The sequence below is a fragment of the Neophocaena asiaeorientalis genome, unplaced genomic scaffold (genome assembly GCF_003031525.2).
Source record: "Neophocaena asiaeorientalis asiaeorientalis breed wild unplaced genomic scaffold, Neophocaena_asiaeorientalis_V1.1 scaffold171, whole genome shotgun sequence".
Taxonomy (NCBI): domain Eukaryota; kingdom Metazoa; phylum Chordata; class Mammalia; order Artiodactyla; family Phocoenidae; genus Neophocaena; species Neophocaena asiaeorientalis.
The window spans coordinates 7,046,258-7,068,716 of NW_020174013.1; the positions used below are offsets into that span (position 1 = coordinate 7,046,258).

The 22,459-nt window shown below is 37.2% G+C and overlaps 1 protein-coding gene across 4 annotated transcripts in view; it reads right to left on the bottom strand.

Annotated features, from left to right (window-relative positions):
• THADA (THADA armadillo repeat containing) overlaps positions 1-22,459 on the bottom strand; it is a 307,233-nt gene that overhangs the window by 282,275 nt on the left and 2,499 nt on the right. For 3 of the 4 annotated variants that reach the window (XM_024753497.1, XM_024753498.1, XM_024753495.1), the window contains exons 2-12: positions 21,613-21,712; positions 21,220-21,314; positions 18,261-18,391; positions 13,570-13,721; positions 13,420-13,452; positions 13,122-13,170; positions 9,217-9,398; positions 5,920-6,014; positions 4,049-4,269; positions 2,100-2,797; positions 237-388 (exon numbers count right to left, since the gene is read on the bottom strand). In XM_024753497.1, coding sequence (XP_024609265.1) covers positions 237-388; positions 2,100-2,797; positions 4,049-4,269; positions 5,920-6,014; positions 9,217-9,398; positions 13,122-13,170; positions 13,420-13,452; positions 13,570-13,721; positions 18,261-18,391; positions 21,220-21,314; positions 21,613-21,688 — 1,884 coding nt within the window. In that variant the 5' untranslated portion in view covers positions 21,689-21,712. Of the gene's footprint in view, positions 1-236; positions 389-2,099; positions 2,798-4,048; positions 4,270-5,919; positions 6,015-9,216; positions 9,399-13,121; positions 13,171-13,419; positions 13,453-13,569; positions 13,722-18,260; positions 18,392-21,219; positions 21,315-21,612; positions 21,713-22,459 lie in introns of those variants that run through there. The other variant, XM_024753496.1, reaches the window with a different exon arrangement.

Below are 22,459 nucleotides of genomic sequence, written 5' to 3' on the forward strand. Positions count from 1 at the left end.
CTGCATTGTCTTCTAAGAGTTTCCAGTTGTCTTAGGCAGGTTTCCTTATTCTCTCAACTAAACTTTAAGCAGCCTGAGTACAAAGTCTATACTCTTCCCTTTCTATTCATCCTTCTTATGGAGCCCTTAAAACAGTGCTGGGCATAATGTAGGGGCTTCTATATTGCACTGTTAAATGAATAAATGAATCAGGGATCTACCGCATGTATGAATTCCCAGTTATTTTGTTTACTTACTTGGCAGTGCTGATGAATTAAGCCTTGCTTTATTCTTGCACTGGACACAAGGTCCCTCCAGGCATCAGTTGCAGACTGAAGATGTCCATGAGCTCTAGCTGTTCGTAGACAAGCCATCAAAGCTCCCAGAGCCCCTCTGCTGTCATAAGACCCTAAGGATGGAAAAGATTACTCTTGGCTCAAAACACAGTAACAAAGACCACCACTGTGCTATTTAAAAACTACAAAATTCACATGTTTCCAGTTAACATTTCAAGAAACAAAAATCATATTTTAAGCTAAATTCTAACATGAATTAGTGTTTCTATTATAAAATCATTATTTAAAAGGATTTAATAGTTCTTAAATCAATAATTTCAGTAAGCATAATCCACTTATTGTTAACTTAAAAAAATCATAATTTTTGGCTAATATTTTTACCTTTCCCTTGACAGTTAGAAAATAGACCATCAAGTCAATCAGGAAAAAAATCAAGTGAAGAAATATTTATCTTTTTTTTTTTTTTTTTTGGAACCGGGGTATGAACCCGTGTCACCTGCATTGGCAGGCAGACTCTCAACCACTGCGCCACCAGGAAAGCCCATGAAGCAATATTTAAAACAATAAAAATAACTAAAATGACTTTCAGCCGAAAATAGGAAAAACACTTCAGTGGCTAAAGACCATTATTTCTCTAAAAACAAACACTGAACCTCTCTGCATATTTTGGAGTTACTGTTTCTTCTTAGCAAAGGAGATAAAAGGGGGATCACAAAGAACCTGATGCTTTCAGAGGCCAGGACATCAGCCGTTACTAAGGGGACAGGGAGCTCTGGCTCACAGGACACCTTGATTTATAATAAAGACTGCCTAGCTTCAGAACAGATTCACGGATCCTCAGCTTTAGATGGCTTCTCAAAAATGCAAGGATGGGGCTTCCCTGGTGGCACAGTGGTTGAGAGTCTGCCTGCCGATGCTGGGGACACGGGTTCGTGCCCCGGTCTGGGAAGATCCCACATACCGCGGAGCGGCTGAGCCTGCGCGTCCGGAGCCTGTGCTCCGCAACAGTGAGAGGCCCGCATACCGCGAAAAAAAAAAAAAAAAAAAAAAAAAAAAAAAAAAAAAGGGTTATTTTTTTTAAAAATTATAAATAAGGCTCATTTTTGTGTACAGGAATCAAATTTTCCAGCTATCTCATGGTTATTCTTTGAAGGATTGAAAGATTTTAACTTAAATTTTAGTTAGAAATACTCTTAAAATGTGGTATAGGGTACCATATTCCTGCTTTGTTAAACAGAATATGATAATTTTAAGATTTACATGAGGAGTCAGGATCATCGTTTTACATCTTAATTACTAAATTATGCTTCAATGCAGTGATTCTTTCAAGGTTACTGAGTTTCAGTGGGATGTTTATGCTTATTCTAAATGAGAGAGAGAGCTGTTTCCTGGGGTCATGCTTCTAAATTTTTTATCTCTTTCCCAGAGACAAATACTTGCTACTGCCAATTTACCTGTCTTTAACCTTGCCTAAAACAATTTTTAATTACTATTTCAATCACTTGAATAAGCAAATTATATAAAACACACAAACGTTTACTCCAGTCTGACAACCAAATAATAAAAACTTGGTAAAATGAATTAAAACCTAGTAATAAAGGGAACCTCATAATCATAACTGGGATCAATCCTTAGTCTTAGAAATGACTTCAGCCAAAAAACTCTATTCAGCTAGGTACAGGAACATTCGTTTCAATCCAAAATTTCTGTATTTAATATCCTCCTTTACTATTAACAGAAATGATAATATTTAAATTTGCCTAGGTACCTAAACTTAAGCATCCTAACTAGAAATTACTAAAACAAAAAAATTCATTTTCTTACCAGTTTTAGCATCAGCAGAAGTCTGAAGAATCTTTACCATGTAGCTTAAGCTTTCAGGGTTGCAATTCAATAATTTTGGCAAGTAATAATCAATCACGTAAGATTTTTGATCCAGATTTCCTTCACACAGTATAAACAGGAGAGGAGAAACCCAAGTCTCATGCCACTTGTCAATCCAAGTGCTGTCAACAGCCTGGGATTTCAAACAACTCTTATGACTTTTAAACATGGTTTCCAAGAGGTCACTTGCATAAGGCACCAAGGACTGGTCCCCCATCACCTCTAAGATTTGCGATGGAATAGTTTTAGCTAATGCCAAAATATGTTCAATTCCTATGTAATCTACTAAACAACCAAGGCATGTGTACTTTCCTTTACTATGCCATTCCAAACGCAGAAGACTCTCAGTCAGTTGAAAAATGAAACCATCAGCAGCCAAATCTGAACCTGACTCTTCCAGGGCAAGCTGGTGCATTTGGAGAATATTTCTGAATATGGTTTTGGTTTGGTGTCTCAAAGCATCCAATGGATGTTCCCAGTGGGTATAGACATATTCCAAAAGTCTCCTAACCACGTCTGAATTCCCATTCAGACGGTCCTTTAGGCTTGGGGAACTTGATTCAAGGACTTGTATAGCTGAATTAGTCCAAGATGCCAAAATTCTAGACAGAAACATTTCCAGAGTTGACTCCTTGATCCTGAAGAAAAATGAGTCATATTATTTTATACTGACTAGTAAAAGGAATTTCATTTTATCATCACTCAGACTTTAAAAATATCAATACAAAATATAAAGAATGATCAGAAAATTGAATCATTATTAAATTTACAACAAAAAATTACAAAGCCAAAACAGATCTCAAATTTGCATATGAATCTTTCCATTTCGTAAAAACTAATCCATAAAAAGACACAGGGAAACTTTTGCAGGTGATGGAAATGTTCATTATTTTGACTGAGATGCATGTTTCACAGGTGTTTTAAAATATACTGAGGGGCTAGGGAATATTAGTGGGAATGGGGCTTCTTTCTGGGGTAATGAAAATATTCTAAAGTTGACTGTGGTGACAGCTGCACAACCCTGTAAATATACATACTAAAAAAAATTGAACTACATGCTTTAAATAGGTGAATTATATGGTATGTAAATTATATCTCAATAAACTGTATGAAGAATAATTTTTAAATTACTTTAAAATATGCACAACTTATATCAAAAAAATACAAAATACAACCCAGTGAAGTCAGAAGACCTCATTACATTTCTCGCTTAGGTGCTTAAAAGCAATATGCTATTAGGTAAGCATTTACTTTTCTAAGCTTCACTTTACCCATTCAACAGATTAGATTTCCTATCCTATCTATCAGACATATGAGGATCACACTGAACTACCTATGCTTAAGTTACTCGTAAACTCTAAAGCATTATATGTATAGAAGTGTTTATAATTTTTTTTAAATGCTTGCATTATCTAATGCAAGACTGAATGTTAAAATTAATTTTACAAGTGTTCGCTACAGTTTAACCTGCACCAATAATTTCTCTCTCTCTCTCCCATCATCCCATCTTCTCCTGTTCTACTTTCATACCCACTTCATTCCCTACACATAGCTCCCTTCTAATTTAAGATTATCCTGACCACTTTTTTTTTTTGTGTGTGTGGTACGCGGGCCTCTCACTGTTGTGGCCTCTCTCATTGCGGAGCACAGGCTCCAGACGCGCAGGCTCAGCGGCCATGGCTCACGGGCCCAGCCGCTCTGCGGCATGTGGGATCTTCCCGGACCAGGGCACGAACCCGTGTCCCCTGCATCGGCAGGCGGACTCCCAACCACTGCGCCACCAGGGAAGCCCTATCCTGACCACTTTTCATTGAATTACTAAGTAAGCCAGCTCAGCTGCCATCTTTTAAATGTCTGACAAGCAAAGCAAAATATGAGACAAAACTCACTGTGAACTCAAGGTGAACAGAACACGCACAGTATCCAAGAGCAGGGCCTCCCCACTGGGGCCCATCCTCCCATCCTGCCAATCCAACATGGTGAGTGTCCCCTGACACAGGAATAAGAGAGCTGACTGGGAGACATCAGCACAACAAAGGCTCCTGCAGCAGTTCCAAAGCCACTCGGGGATGCTGGTGTGGTCCACTGAACGGAGGAGCAAACTACTAATCTGGAAAATATGACAGAGCTTATACACATAAAGCCTCTAAAACTTTCCAGATATCCCAAAATATAAATCCAAAATTCTCTTTCCCCTGAAATCTCCTAGGAAAAACACTGAATCTAAAGGTGAAAAACTCACAAGTGTTAAAATTATTATATCAAGAGGAAAAAAATTGAATCTAAATACATGAACCATTTTGCTGGTTTGAATGTACTGGGAGAGCACAACACATTGCCACCTGCAGGTGGATGAGATTATTAACTAATGCTTTTTTAGAGGTGATTTGAGAAATTAAAATTTTTAACTTTATCCAATGATAATTACTTTGTGTGAGCTCATAAAACAGTATACATCTGTTTTGTATAAAGCCATTTTGCTCCTAGTAAAGAACTAAAATAAGTTCCTAGATAAAACAGTAAGGAACAAAAACACTGCTAGTACTAAATACAAGAACTGTATTATCAACTTACACCTTCCATACAATCAAATTCCCTGAACAATTGATTCTAGTACAATATTTGGGTTATTCTTAATAAAAATAACATTTATCAAAAAGTTATTACTGTATATATCTATACATTAATCTCTAATTTTAATAACACAAATATCTTTTACGATACTGAGAGATGGAACTGAACAAACAACACTAGAAAAAAACAAGGATATACACCCCAAAATGTTGATAATGATTATCTTTGTGAGACAGATTTACAGGTGACTATTATTGTCTTCTTTCTGCTTTATCCAAATTTTTGGAAGTCACTTATTATAAGGGAAAAAGGTTACCAGAAAGATTCTGACTATGCAAAAAACTTTTTTAAATTCACTTCTTTAAAAAAACTTTTTCTAATTAATTAATTTACTTTTGGTTGCATTGGGTCTTCATTGCTGTGTGCAGGCTTTCTCTAGTTGCGATGAGCAGGGGCTACTGTTCGCTGTGGTACGCAGACTTCCCATTACAGTGGCTTCTCTTGTTGCACAGAATGGGCTCTAGACGCATGGGCTTCAGTAGTTGTGGCATGAGGGCTCAGTAATTGTGGCTTGCAGGCTCTGGCGCACAGCTTAGTTGCTCCACAGCATGTGGGATCTTCCCAAACCAGGGATCGAACCCGTGCCCCCTGCATTGGCAGGTGGATTCTTAACCACTGTGCCACCAGGAAGTCCCTAAAAATATTTTTTAAAACATGTGTTGGGACTTCCCTGGTGGTCCAGTGGTTGAGACGTTGCCTTCCAATGCAGGGGGTGTGGGTTTGATCCCTGGTTGGGAGCTGAGATCTGCATGTCTCAAGGCCAAAAAACCAAAAAAACATAGAACAGAAGCAGTATTGTGGCAAATTCAATAAAGACTTTTAAAAATGGTCCACATCTAAAAAATCTTAAAAAGAAAAATGTGTCTGGGCTTTCCTGGTGGTGCAGTGGCTGAGAGTCCGCCTGCCGATGCAGGGGACACGGGTTCGTGCCCCAGTCCGGGAAGATCCCACGTGCCGCGGAGCGGCTGGGCCTGTGAGCCATGGCTGCTGAGCCTGCGCGTCTGGAGCCTGTGCTCGGCAACGGGAGAGGCCGCAATAGTGAGAGGCCTGCATACCGTAAAAAAAAAAAAAGAAAAACGTGTCTAACTATCAATAAAGTACAATTCTAAAAAGGAGATGGACTTACCAAATCAGGAATCTTTTCAGGTGGATGAAACATAGCCTTAATAAAAAGAATAACAGCTAATCCAGATGTACTCTGAATCGTCTGTAAGAGGTCATCTATTTGGCAAAAAAGTAGAAAGCACGTATTAAATGATGATGGATACTGTGGTAGAGTAGAAAGAGCAGATGTCGTGGGGTCAGACAGTCCTGGGTGCAATTTCTAGCTTGACCACTTCCTAGGTGGATAGGGCTTTATTAAGTTATTTAACTTCCCAGGGATTCAGCTTTCTCTTCTGTAAAATGGGAAAAATATAACTCCTACCTGACACAGTTGTTGTAAGGTTGAAATAAATGAACATAAAGGCTTTTATGCCCAGCACACAAATAATCAATGTAATTCCTTCCTTTCTCCTCTAACATCCACTCTCTCTTCCTCTCCATCTACTCCCTCCCAGCACATCTAGCAGCAATACCTCCTATTCCCTCCCTTCCACTGATGCCTCTGCATCCCAATCCCCATGATACATTACTTTTTCTTAAAGTGACTTCAGGGCTTGTGTAAAGAGCCCACATCAGTGCTAATTACAAACTCTGCTCTCAGTGGCACTGTGCCCAATGTAACCAAACAATCCTGGCTTACTATCTTCTTTTTGCTTTCTATGAGCCTCTGGTTTGTGAGAAAGTAAACAAAATAATACAGTGAATTATTCACTTTGGGGTAAGAATTATGAATACCTACTATAAGCTATCTTCCAAAAATCTATTCTGCGCTTTATCCCTGTTAACGAACTGTGACTCTGGGAGATCCACGTGCCCAGCCAAAGACATGATACCTGTTTCCTCAATCTTCCTTGCAACTAAAGGTACCATATGAGGATTCAGGCCGATAGGATGTAAGCAGAAATCTTTTAGCTATTTTTGTTCTTCCAGATTAGAGGTAAAGATGCAACTGGTCTTCCTTCCTGCCCTGAACACAGACAGGGGGTCTGGAGACAGAGCAGTCATATAGTAACCACAAAACAACAAACATATGGATGAAAGCCAACATGCTGAAGACGGCAAAGCAGAAAAGCAGAAATGTTTGGGTCCCAGACTGCCTACAGTAGTTCTGGATCACCTGCCTCTGAATTTATCCTTATGTGGGGAGGCACATTTAATTAAATCCCTGAAGTTCAGCTTTCTGTTACTTATAGCTAAGCACTTTACTGATACATGAAGCTTTAAAATCCTAGGGAAGAACAGCATTGATTAGGGGCCATCAACTTTTCAGAAATGAGGTTGCCTCACATTAAATTCATGTCTTCTCTGCATTTCACTGAAGTCTTTTTTTTTAGATTTATAAATTCCTCTTTTAAAATGTAAATATCCTCTGCAAACATGTCTGTAAATTATGCCTTAATAAAAGGAACTTTATTTTCCTTTCAATACTTATCTGAGATCCTAGGCAAAGGAAGGAAGGCAGGAAGGAAGGAATGAAGAGAGGGGGAGACAGAGAGAGAGAGAAAGGAAAGAAGGCAGGAAGGAAGGAAGGAAGGAAGGAAGGCAGGCAGGAAGGAAGGCAGGCAGGAAGGAAGGAAGGAAAAGAGAGGAAAGAAAAGAAATACTAATGAGACAATATAGTTAGGACTCTCACTAGTTACCAGGGTTAAGAACATATAAACAATGAGATACTATTTTTTTCCCATCAGCCTAGCAAAATCAGAGTCAGTTACTGTTTTTTTACAAGCAAGAGCTCTGAACAGATCCTATTAATGTTTTTTTAATTAAGTTAATATTCATACATACGTTACCATATAGAATAGGAGGTAAAGGGTGAAAAGGTAATACAGCTTTTTATGTAGATACTTATATGTTTAGTATAACATTTTTGCTAATCTTATTGTAATATAAAACACAGATACAGAAAACATCCAAAGTAAATGTATAGCTTAATGAATTATTAGAAGGTTAACACCCTTGTACCCACCATCCAAGGCAAGAAATAGAGCTTGGCCACCCAGCCCAGAGGGCTCATCCACATGCCTCACCCCAATCACAAGCTCCTCTCTCACCCTGAGTAAGCATTATCCTGACTTTCACAGTAATGACTGCCTTATTATTTTTAAATAGTTTCATTAATCAAATGTGCATCCCTAGACACTATAGTCTCACCCATTTAAAATTTTTTTGATATGTCCTTTAATCTACAGGTGCCCCTTCCGTCCTTTTTATTATAATTTCTGTTGAATAACTCTGTCCTTTTAACCTGCAGAGTTTCCCATGATCTGGATGTTTACTCCTAGTGTGGTTCAACACTTTCTTCTGTCCTCTGTAATTCCTGCAAAATGGCAGGTGACCTAGACACGGGGTCAGTCTCAAGTTCAGTTCCTCTGGGAAGACTACAAGTGGTAAAAGCAAGACTCAAAAGTAAGAGGCACATGTTGTCTGGTTGTCTGTTTCTGTAATGTTAGCAGTTGTTGATGCCTAATGCCTACCTCAAGTCACTGGGGTAACAAAATGGTGATATTCTAATTCTAGCATTTCATTTTAACTCCTTAGTTGAAACACTTATATAAGACACTTCCTCTCCTTGATAAGCCTGTAGATTGCCTCACATTTGTCTGTTTACAAAGTAAACCTTACATCCAGGGGAACAAAGAGCAACCACCACCAGCAGAAGACTTTGCAGAACCCTCTAATTTTGTGCATTGTGAAGTTTTTCAATGCATGTATGAAAATGTAGAAAGATGTAAAAGAAATAAATTAGGAGAGACTACTTGGTGCTTACTGCCACTCCTACTGTATTTTTACACTTTTTGGCAGCATTAAATATTTTTACTAAATAGACAAAAAAAAAAAAAAGGCACTTCCTCTCATTACCTACTTGGTTTCGTGGTGGTACAGTACATATGGATAGAAGCAACATGAGATATAAGGAGGAATAATGACCAGCCCCACAATGACCACCGTCATTATCTGAAGGTACACCTGCTGCTAAGGAGAAATGCATGGGTTACACTAATCTTTCCAGATCGTACCTCCAAATTTGGAAATTTCTCAAGAACTTTCTTTTGCTTTTTAAAGTCTGTGGCTTTTCAACCCTAAGACTGTTGGGTTTTCTTCTTTGTATACAATACACACATGCACACACACATACACACATTTAGAAAAGTCCTTCAATGTTATCCCTTGTTGAACTGTAATCCAGAACCTTTCGCCACTTTGAGGGGCTGGGGGAGAGGAAGTTCTATATTTCAGTTAAGTATCAAATATTTCATACCATTAGTAGCAAAGTGATTGACACTCAATTGTAATCATCATTTGTATGTCTTATACTTACCATCGCTTAAAAACTTGGTAAAGATACTCAGCAATCCACACATACTTTGCCATGTAGGAGAACTCTTCAAATGAAGTCTCTGGAAACCTTGTACTTTCTGTACTAACATCACTGAAACTCTAATGCCTACCAACAAGTCATTCATCAACTGAGTTTGAACAATATGATTTCCAGCCAATTTTCTACAACAAAGAAAAGAAATTATTACAAAAGAAAAGTCAAATTAAAATGTCACCTTTTCTATCTCTCTCCAAAATAATCCCTCAATCAAAGGGCCAAAATCAATTTTAGATTATAATCAACATTTATGCCTCTCTCTTCCATTCCCATAAATATTCCAGTTATGCAGACATTTATTGCAAACTTCCAACACTCTTAACTTACCTCAAAATTTTCCCATTTTCTCAGCTAATGACTAACCTCACTTCTTCTTTTTAGAGTAAAAATAACGAACCAGGAATAAATGGTACAGTCACTGTGGAAAACAGTATGGAGTTTCCCAAGCAAACTAAAAATAGAATTACCATATGATCCAGCAATCCCACTCCTGGGCATTTATCCAGACAAAACTATAATTCAAAATGATACATGCACCCATATGTTCATTGCAGCACTACTCACAATAGCCAAGACATGAAAACATCCTAAATGTCCACCGACAGATGAATGGATAAAGAACATGTGGTACATATATATATAATGGACTACTACTCAGCCATAAAAAAAGAACAAAATGCCATTTGCAGCAACATGGATGCAACTAGAGATTATCATACTAAGTGAAGGAAGTCAGAAAGAGAAAGACAAATACGTATGCTATCACTTACATGTAGAATCTAAAATATGACACGAATGAACGTATCCATGAAACAGAAACAGAATCACGGACATAGAGAAAAGATTGGTGGTTGCCAAGCGGGGACGGGGAGTGGAGGAGGGATGGATTGGGAGTTTGGCATTAGCAGATACAAACTGGTATACATAGAAGGGATAAACAACAGGTCCTACTGTATAGCACAGGGAACTATATTCGATATCCTATGATAAACCATAATAAAAAAGAATATGAAAAAGAATGTGTATATATATATGTATAACTGAGTCACCTTGCTGTGCAGCAGTAATTAACACAACGTTGTAAATCAACTATACTTCAATTAAAAAGAAAAAAGAATAAATGACATAATTTCTAAATCTGAACACTCCCTAACCTTGTAACTTCCTTGATCCGGCTTCCAAGATGCCAGGCGCCCTTAGGTTTTTCTCCTACTTCACTGTTGTTGAGCCTTCTCAGACACCTTGGCTAGTTCATCTTCTTCTCCCTTATGTCTTTATGTGAGCTCACCGCAACCCAGTCTTTACTTCTTCTGTCCACCTAATTCATTCCCTTGATGCTGAGCTCATCTAGCTCGTAAGCTTAAAATTATAGTCTATATGCTGACAACTCCCCAATTTTCATCTCCAGCCCAGACTTCTTTTTCCAATTCCAGGCTTGTGTGTGAAACTTCCTACTCAACATCTTCACCTGGATGTCTGACAGACATCTCAAACTACGTGAACTTATCCACAACTCCACACCAGCTCCACCTGCTAGAATCTCTATCCTACAAAAACTTGGCAGTCATCCTTGACTCTTCTCTCACTTGTCCCATCTGTAAGAAAATCCTGTTGGTTCTACCTTCAAAATGTATCTAGAATCAGACCACCTCCACTGCTACTCCTGGCCTGAGCCACTCTCATCTCTCCCTTGCATTACTATTACTGCAATAGCCTCCCAACTGGTCTCCCAGCTTCTATCCTTGCTCTTCTCAGTCTATTCTCAACATAGCAGAACACAAGAGCAATGATAATATTAAAACAAAAGTCAGGGAAGACAGTTTGGGGGCTCGCTCCTCAAAAAGTTAAACATAGAATGACTATATGATCCAGCAATTCTACTCCTAAGTATATACCCAAAGGAACTGACAGTAGAGACTCAAGCAGATACTGGTATACCAATGTTTATAGCAGCATTATTCACACTAGCCAAAAGGCAGAAACAACCCAAATGTCCATCAACAGATGGATGGATAAACAGAATGTGGCCTATATATAAAATGGAATATTCTGCCATTAAAAGGAGTGAAATTGACACATGCTACAACATAGATTAACCCTTAAAACATTATAAGTAAAATAAGCCAGACACAAAAGGACAAACATTGTATTCCACTTATTTGAGTTTATCTAGAATATGCAAATTGAAAGAGACATAAAGTAGAATAGATGTTACCAGGGGTTGTGGGTAAAACAACAATATATAAAAGGACAGTGATTTTTCTTTTGGATGCATTGAATTTGAGGCACCCTGTAAAACAACAAGGAGACAACCGCTACATGAGTCTACCACTCAAGGAAAAGATCTAACTTGGAGTGATGCCTGGGAATCCTAAGTATAGAGATGGTAGCTGACACCAAAGAAGTGGATGATATAAAGCAGTCAGAACAAACAGAATGAAAAGGACAGAACTCATATTTAAGAGATGAGCAGAGGAAGAAGAGCCTAGAAGGAAACAGAGAAGGAGCTCCTGGTAAGGTAAAAGGAGACTTGGGTTAATGATGGCACAAAGATATTACTTCTACTCTCCCCCAGAACCTCCCTAAACCAACAACCAAGGGATTTAAAATGTAAAAAGACATAAATACACTAGGGCAACAAAAGACAATAATACTAAAATTTTAGGAGCAGATGGATAAGTGATAACTTAGCAGAATCAAGAAAGGTGAATCCTAAGTCAGAGAACAAGCCCAGAGCAACCCGATTTGCAGCCCCCAAAGACTAAGAAATTGTTGGCACCAGTTGCTCCTTGATGTGGAGCTAAATGTAGGTATGAAAACAGGAAGAGTGGCTACGCTCTGAGAATGACAACTGTGGATCCTACCTCCAAGCTAGTAAACAACTGTTTTACCTCCAGAGAAGGTAAAAAGTAAGTGTCTGGACAGGAAGACAACACACACACCTAAAGCAATGATACCATATTGCAAACAGGAGAATTAGGAAAATATATGCACAATAAATGCTAAATGCCAAGATCTCAGCTTTCTTCCCTCACTCAGCAACCAGAATATTAAGCCAATGGTTTGAAAGATTCTTCCATGGCAAATCTACTACCCATGCAAAAAGGCCTAAAGATACTGGCATCAAGCGTTCCCCCAAAGAAACAGCCCAGCTAGACTAGCCTACAATAAAGCCTGCAATCAACCCCAACCATACATACAGAGATCCAAGTCAACTCTCAGTGCCCCAATCTTAAATAAGTGCTCAGCCAAGGATCACCAGACTTCCAAGGAAAGCTTCTAGCAACAAATACAGTGACCAAAACCAGCAAACAGAAAAAAAGCAGGTTGGAAGAAATAGAGACCCATGTAAAGAAAAGAAAACTTAAAAAAAAAACCTTATTATTAATATCCTCAGAGAGATAACAGAGCATATTTCATCCACAAAATAAAAACAGGATGCTATGGAAAAGGAACACTCCAGTAGAGGAAAAAGCTCTTCCCTTTCTCATTTATTCTCATAATAATTTATTTGATCTTTTAAAATTAAATATTAAACCTCAAGAAAATAAATTTAAATAATTACATCTAATATTAATGGAGAGGGATGGAAAGGAGCACATTCTGGACCCTTCTTAAAAATTTCCTTTGTGGGGACTTCCCTGGCAGTCCAGTGGTTAAGACTGTGCTTCCACTGCAGGGGGCATGGGTTCAATCCCTGGTTGGGGAACTAAGATCCCGCAAGGTGCATGGCGCAACCAAATAAAAAAAAGCAAGCAATACAATACAATTTCCTTTGTACAAACACAATGCACAACTGCAAATGTACACACACACATAAACAACCATGGAAACATGTTAACACTTGCCTGTTTTCTTCTGAGATTTCAATTAAACTCTTCTGTAGATAATGAAGCACTGAAACAAAAAGAATATAATGAAAAATCAGAAATTTAAAACTGAACTTTGACTTCAGCACAAGAAAATATTTTAAATCACTGCCACCCAAAATGATATCACAAAAGTAGAAATTTAAAAGGAAGGCACACCATGTACGTTAGTCATCTGCAGTACTCCACCCGTTGCCAAGAAACTTAAAAGAACCAGTTCCAAAATGACTTACACAAGCAGTCACCTCTCAGAATAAAATAAAATAATAGGACTTACCATTTTCAAGAAGATTATTAACACTTGATCTACCTGTGGGGGGAAAATTAACACTGGTAAGCAGTTTCAGAACCAAAATTAACATCATTTAAAACACTGATGTAACGACAGGTGTTAGCCAGAAAAAGTACTAGAAATGAGCTGGCTTACCCAAGTCAAAGTTCTCCATACAGGAAGATATATTGTCAATAACTTTCCTATAAGAGTATAGATCAGTAGTAGTATTCAATTCTTCCTGAAGACGAGAAGTAAAACTCTGTGTAGCCTCAGTTAGAAAACATTCAGGTAGGTCATTTAGTGAGCTAGAAAAAGAACCAAATATTAAAAATCTGACAATCTTAGAGTATGTACAAGGATATGTAGGGAGGGAGGGGAATATTATAAATGAAATATTGAATGACACCTTCAAAATACAGCCAGGAAATTATAACATTACACCACGAGAAGACAGATCAGGAACTCCCTCTCATCTGGTCTCCCTGCTTCCATATTAATTCCCTCCCATTCTGCAGACTATCCTCAACAGAGCAGCCAGAGTGATATTACTAAAATAACATGTTACTCCTCTGCGTAAAACCATCCAACAATGTTCTTCTCAGTCAAAGCAGTAGCCAAAGAGATTACATTGACTTATGAGACCCTACACGATCTGGGCCCACCATTATCTCTCTGCCTCATCTTGATCCTTGTTCACTTCACTCTAGCTACACAGCCTTCCTCCATTCCAACAACATGCCAAAGTCTTTGTACTTGTTATTTCCTCTACCTGGAACTCTCTTCCCTCAAATATACCCAATAATCATTTCCTCGCCCCTTTCAGGTCAATCTCAAACATCACCCTATCAATGACACTAAGCAAAGATGTATGAAGTCACTACTATATTTTAAACTGTAACCCTCACCCCATCCTTGGTACTCCCTTTCCCAATTCTCTGCTTTATTTTTTTTTCTCCATAGCACTCATGCCCTCTAATTCCTATATATTTTGCTTATTTATCTATCTTCTGTCTTCCTCTTAGAAGTAACCTCTGTTCTGGACTGTTCTATTCACTGTTTCCCCAATGCCTAGAAGAATACTTGACACATAGTAGATAATCAATAAAAATTTACTGAATGGATAAATTAAATTTAATGCCAATTTACCACTGTTAATCTAAATTAACATTTTTTTAAAAATTTGACTCAACAGTTCTAAAGCTTTTCTGGAAGGAAAAAAAAATTTGAAAATAGAATATTCTGAAAAACAAGAGTCACTACAGAGATGACTTGTTCTAGTATATAATTAAACCATAGTATCAAACTATAGTGAATAAAAGTGTGATGTTGGTGGGTAAACAAATAGACCCAAGTCTAAAATCAAACCTTTGCTTATACAAGACCATAGAACATAATAATATGGCATTTCAAATATGTGGTGAATAATGGACTATTCAACAGTTTGGGGATAAGTGGCTCCCCATACAGAAAAGAAAACTAAGTTGGATCTCTATCTCACACTACACTCAAAACTTAATACCAGATAGATTTAAAAGTTAAACAAACAAAAAGGGTATTTTCAGATAACTAATTTTATATAATCTTGTATTAGAGAAAGCATATACAAGCTGAAACTCAGAAATCTATACAAAGGAAAATATTTGCAGGTTTGAGTATGAAAATTTTTTTTAATTTTTATAAAGCAAACATCAGGAAGAAAGTTTAAAGACAAGTAACAAAATAAAGGAATATATTTGGCACGTAATCTGTATAGATCTCTTATAAATAAAGACATTCTACAGTTGGCTGCCTTCCTGCAGGCATTCTCCATACCCTTCTTTGCTGGCAAAGCTCACCTTCCACTAAAGGGCTAAAGGTGTGACACCTTTGCTTCCTAACCATTTTTTACAACGAGGGAGAGAGAAAGTATATGACCCAATCTTGACAATGAATATCGACAGGACCTTCAATGAAAAGTCTACTGGGACCTTCCACAAAATGTTTTTTCTCTCCAATAAAAAGAAATGCGGAGGAGGAAATTTCCTTTTTTTTTTCTTTTTGCCAATTGCAGTAAAGTCTATATAAGGTGCTTGTAACTCTGAGGGAAGATAGGGCCAAAACAATGAGAAAAAGATGGAAAACATCAGGATATTCAATGACATTTGTTGACTACTTCACCGAAATCCTATAACTGGCCAGTATTTGATCATTGCTTTATGACACAATAAATACACTTGCTTAAAGAAAAAAAAAAAGATATTCTAACAATAAAACATACTAAGATATGTAATCACCAAAAAAAAGTAAAATAGTCAAAATCTACACATTAAAAAATATTGACTCTTGGGGACTTCCCTGGTGGCTCAGTGGTTAAGAATCTGCCTGCCAATGCAGGGGACATGGGTTCAAGCCCTGGTCTGGGAAGATCCCACATGCCACAGAGCAACTAAGCCCATGTGCCACAACTACTGAGCCTGCGCTCTAGAGCCCATGTGCCACAACTACTGAGCCTGCGCTCTAGAGCCTGCGAGCCACAACTACTGAGCCCGCATATCACAACTACTGAAGCCTGCGTGCCTAGAGTCCATGCTCCACAAGAGAAGCCACCACAATGAGAAGCCCACACACTGCAACGAAGAGTAGCTCTCACTTGCCACAACTAGAGAAAGCCCGTGGGCAGCAACGAAGACCCAATGCAGCCAAAAATAAATAAATAAATAAATTTAAAACAAATAAAAAATATTCACTCTCACTAGTAACCTGGCAAATGCAAATTATAACATAACACCATTTTTCACCTACCAAATTTTAAAAGATTTAAAGATTGATTTTATTCAGTGTTGGAAAGATATGAAGAAAAAGGCACTCTTATTCACTTGTTAGAAGGAGTATAACATGATATCGTGTTGAGGATTACGATTTAGCAATATCTATCAAAAATTTTGATAGGCGTAAGTTTGGTCAAGAAATTCCTCTTCTAGGAATTCATTTCAGAGAAATACACGTATAAAATTATATACATAATTAAGAATATCACTGTAGCATTGCTGGAATAATGAAAATCTGAAAACAAACTATCAATGGAGAAGTGATTAAATAATATGTAATACGGCACATATAAATTTCGGTACATCCATATTATGGAATATCTAGCTGTTAGAAAGAATGAGGACTTTCGGTGGAAATGTAAAACGGTGCGGCCATATGGAAAATTGTTCGGAAGTTCCTCAGAAAATTAAAAATAAAATTACCATATGATCCAGCAATCCCACTTGGGGGGGATTGCTATATACCCTAAAGAACTGAAAGCAGGATCTCAAAGAGATATTTGCACAACCATGTCCATTATTCACAATAGCCAAAAAGAGGAAGCAACCCAAATGTCTATCAAATATAAAATTATATACATAATTAAGAATATCACTGTAGCATTGCTGGAATAATGAAAATCTGAAAACAAACTATCAATGGAGAAGTGATTAAATAATATGTAATACGGCACATATAAATTTCGGTACATCCATATTATGGAATATCTAGCTGTTAGAAAGAATAAGGACTTTCGGTGGAAATGTAAAACGGTGCAGCCATATGGAAAATTGTTCGGAAGTTCCTCAGAAAATAAAATTACCATATGATCCAGCAATCCCACTTGGGGGGGATTGCTATATACCCTAAAGAACTGAAAGCAGGATCTCAAAGAGATATTTGCACAACCATGTCCATTATTCACAATAGCCAAAAAGAGGAAGCAACCCAAATGTCTATCAACAGACTAATGGATGAACAAAATGTGCTATATACATACAATAGAGTATTAATCAGCCTTAAAAAGGAAGGAAATCCTATCACATGCTACAACATGGATGAATCTTGAGGACATAAGTCAGTCACAGAAAGATAAATACAAATGTTTTACTTATACAAGGTATCTAAAGTAATCAAAATCATAGAAAAAGAAAGCAGAATGGTGGTTGCCAAGGGCTAGGGGGAGGAGGAAATACGGAGTAGTTGTTTAATGGGTATTGAGTTTCAGTTTTGTAAGATGGAGAAGTTCTAGAGATCCATAGCACAACAATGTGAACACACTTAACACTACTGAACTGTACACTCAAAAATAGTTAAGATGGTAAATTTTATGTTATGTGGGGTTTTTTTAACCACAATTTAAAAAAAAAAGGACTATACTGACCTGAAAATATCTCTAAGACATTCCTTAGTGAAAAACAACCTACAGAGAAATATGTAGAGTATAACCCCATTTACATAAAAAATAAAAACTAAAGTATAACACACACACACACTAAACCCAAAGGAAAGGTCTAGAAACACCAAAATGTCAAGTGATAACCTTTACTAAGAAAAGATAAGCCAGAAATAGTGAAAAGGAAGGCTCACTTTTTATTTTGTGTACTTCTATATTGCTTAAACTTTCTACACTAAGCATATATTCCTGTATTACCTGTGTAATATGGTAATATATTCCTAATGTATGCTTAGGAATATATGCTTTAAACATCTGTTTAGACCAAGAAGAGATGGGACACAGAAAAAACAGCAGGATGACAGATTTAAACTTAACCAATAATTGCATTACATGCAAATGGACTGAACCAGGAGTGTGTAAAATACAGCCTACAGCCTATTTTTTTAACGTCTGTGACCTAAGAAGCTTTTTTACATTTTTAAAGAGTTACGATAAATAAATAAGTAAATAAACAAAACAAAGAAGAAATTGTATGAATGAAATTGCTAAGTGATACATTTCAGTTCAGTTTTACCAAACCATAGAGGGAACCTTAAACACTGGTTACTTTTGGTCAAATTAAACATTTACAACGTCTAACTTTTCTTTTTTTCCTTACCTTGCCAAGACTTTCTTCAAGGGATTCTTTAGATTCAAAGAAAGATAAATGCCTGCTAAAATATCCAAACAACTTCGAATAGTGGGATCACACTTGCCATTTTTATTTGCCTTCTCCAGTAAGGGCACAATCTATAATCCAAAGAATTCAAAGCCATAGTAATGTTTTTCTAATATCAAGAATAGTAAAGTAACATAGATTCAAATACTTTTTTAAGTCTCACCTTTAATGTGTAATATTTTCCACTCTACACCGTTAAGGGTACTAATTTAAACACTATTTAATTTAATTTAAAACTATTTCAGTATTTATTAAATATTTAAACCATGCTCCCAACTCCCATTTTACCCTCCAGACCCACCTTCAATGAGTAGACTTGTTAATGGCTTAAGGTACAGGAATTCTGTAGCACTACTGAAAACCAATAATACATTTAATTGCTTCCCCCCAAAATATTATGCAACTTCAAATGATAAATCCTAATAATGAAATGCTCATAAGGACAGTCTTTACATTTTAAGTTAACTTTTTAACGTGCCTGCTAAAAATTTTTGAAGATTAAGATTAACAGAATTTTTTTTTTTAACTTATCTCCACAAAAAAGGTATGTACAGAGAGGGCAGACAGCAAGAAGCAAGAACTACAATCCTACAGTCTGTGGAACAAAAACCACATTCATAGAAAGATAGCCAAGATGAAAAGGCAGAGGGCTATGTACCAGATGAAATAACAAGATAAAACCCCAGAAAAACAACTAAAGAAGTGGAGATAGACAACCTTCCAGAAAAAGAACTCGGAATAATGACAGTGAAGAAGATCCAGGACCTCGGAAAAAGAATGGAGGCAAAGATCGAGAAGATACAAGAAATGTTTAACAAAGACCTAAAAGACTTAAAGAACAAACAAACAGAGATGAACAATACAATAAATGAAATGAAGAATACACTAGAAGGAATCAATAGCAGAATAACTGAGGCAAAAGAACGGATAAGTGACCTGGAAGACAGAATGGTGGAATTCACTGCTGCACAACAGAATAAAGAAAAAAGAATGAAAAGAAATGAAGACAGCCTAAGAGACCTCTGGGATAACATTAAACGCAACAACATTCACATTACAGGGGTCCCAGAAGGAGAAGAGAGAAAGGACCAGAGAAAGTATGTGAAGAGATTATAGTCAAAAACTTCCCTAACATGGGAAAGGAAATAGCCACCCAAGTCCAGGAAGTGCAGAGTCCAATACAGGATAAACCCAAGGAGAAACACACCGAGACACATAGTAATCAAATTGGCAAAAATTAAAGACAAAGAAAAAGTATTGAAAGCAGCAAGCGAAAAACGACAAATAACATACAAGGGAACTCCCATAAGGTTAACAGCTGATTTCTCAGCAGAAACTCTACAAGCCAGAAGGAAGTGGCATGATATACTTAAAGTGATGAAAGGGAAGAACGTGCAACCAAGATTACTCTATCCCGCAAAGATCTAATTCAGATTTGATGGAGAAATCAAAAGCTTTACAGAAAAGCAAAAGCTAAGAGAATTCAGCACCACCAAACCAGCTCTATAACAAATGCTAAAGGAACTTCTCTAGGTGAGAAACACAAGAGAAGAAAAGGACCTACAAAAACAAACCCAGGGCTTCCCTGGTGGTGCAGTGGTTGAGAATCTGCCTGCCAATGCAGGGGACGCGGGTTCGAGCCCTGGTCTGGGAGGATCCCACATGCCGCGGAGCAACTGGGCCCGTGAGCCACAATTACTGAGCCTGCGCGTCTGGAGCCTGTGCTCCGCAACAAGAGAGGCCGCAATAGTGAGAGGCCCGCACACCACAATGAAGAGTGGCCCCCGCTCGCCGCAACTAGAGAAAGCCCTCGCACAGAAACGAAGACCCAACACAGCCATAAATTAATTAATTAATTTTTTAAAAAAAGTTCAAAACAATTAAGAAAATGATCATAGGAACATACATATCTATAATTACCTTAAATGTGAATGGATTAAATGCTCCAACCAAAAGACACAGGCTTGCTGAATGGATACAAAAACAAGACCCATATATATGCTGTCTACAAGAGATGCACTTCAGACCTAGGGACACATACAGACTGAAAGTGAGGGGATGGAAAGAGATAGTCCATGCAAAAGGAAATCAAAAGAAAGCTGGAGTAGCAATACTCATATCAGATAAAATAGACTTTAAAATAAAGAATGCTACAAGAGACAAGGAAGGGCACTACATAATGATCAAGGGATCAATCCAAGAAGAAGATATCACAATTATAAATATATATGCACCTAACACAGGAGCACCTCAATACATAAGGCAACTGCTAACAGCTGTAAAAGAGGAAATCGACAGTGACACAATAATAGTGGGGGACTTTAACACCTCACTTACACCAAAGAGACTGTCATACAGAGTGAAGTAAGTCAAAAAGGGAAAAACAAATATCGTATATTAAAGCGTATATGTGGAACATAGAAAAATGGTACAGATGAACCGGTTTGCAGGACAGAAATTGAGACACAGGTGTAGAGAACAAAAGTATGGACGCCAACGTGGGAAAGTGGCGGGGGGTGATGGTGTGGTGTGATGAATTGGGAGATTGGGATTGACATGTATACACTGATGTGTATAAAATGGATGACTAATAAGGACCTGCTGTATAAAAAAATAAATAAAATAAAATTCAAAAAACAAACAAACAAAAAGTATGCACAATCATTTCATTATCCTACCTATATACAGCTCCAATAGTGGTGGAAGCCTAAGTATGGCTTCTTTTGCCACTCTGAATAAAAAGATATCATACAATGAATAGAAAAAACAAAACAATCCCTTATTCTTTAATGATACATTTATATTAAATAATTGGAAGCCAAAAATTATGTTAATTTTAAAAGTCCATGACAGCATGATAACCTTCAAGATGCACTCATGAATATCAAATCAGCCTTACCTGTTTAACATAATGGATCTGTGACACTCCATCAGTGAGTTGTACACAATGTAACAGCAAAGAAGCTAGATTCTTCCCTTCTACATCAGCCAAAGCTACATAACACACACAAAAAAATTTCTTCAGTGATTTAACAATATATGGATATGAGTTTGCCTTCATCATGTGTTCTATAAAATTTAAATATTTATAAACAAACAAAAAAAAACCTGGCAGAACTTAGTCTGAAGATAGAAGTTTAAGAAAACCATTTTACAACCAAAACTGAATGTAAAGAACGTGGAATAATTAAATACCAAGAGTTTGAACATTATGTGATATGGAGTCCCAGAGATAAATATACTGTTTGCAACCTAAAAAAGAGATCAACAAATGAAGTCAGAAGTCACTTACATCTCAAAGTTTCAAGGTCCTGATGACAAACGGTCAATGAAGTAACTTGAGTTTCTTTCTTCTTCTTTACACCCATTTTAAATAGAATTAACAGTAGTCACTACAAGAAAGAAGAGTTTTAAGACACTAATGCACTAAAGCCCTCAGTACCACTGACATTTTGGGCCGGATAATTCTTTGCTATAGAGTGTTGTCCTGGACACTGTAGGATATTTAACACATCCTTGGCCTCTACCCACTAGATGTCAGTAGCATCCTCTTTCCTCTAAGTTGTGACAACCAAAAAATGTCTCTAGTCATTGCCAAATGTCCCCTGGGGAGCAAAGTTGCCACAGACTGAGAACTACTGATCTAAGGATTTCTGCTTTGAAAAACTTGTTTAGACTCAAGAAGAGTTTATTAATGTCTAAAGTTACTTTTACCTACCCAGTCTTTATATTTTAAAATACAGCAAACCTTCATTTTAGTAATAACAAAGAAACCAGTATGGTTTTTCAAAAATAAACTACACATACCTAACCTCCGTGACTTCTTAGACTGACAGATCAGGAGGTATCATGAGATGCTATATCTTTATTTCTGCAAAATATTTAATAAAGGAAACTTTCACATACTATCCTTGTGAGTTTGCTTTTAGTTAACGAACAGAGTTTGTTTCAGCTAACAGGGTTCATAATGGGCTGAACAAATGTACTCAGAGGATACACACTAATAGTACCATGCGCTCTGAAGACAAGCCGCTAGGGAAATGCCACACAGGGCTCTCTTCTTGGTGCAGTTAGCATTTTTAGCAGTGTTTATAATGTAGACATTAGAGGACATAACATAGTGAATTTATAAAAGACAC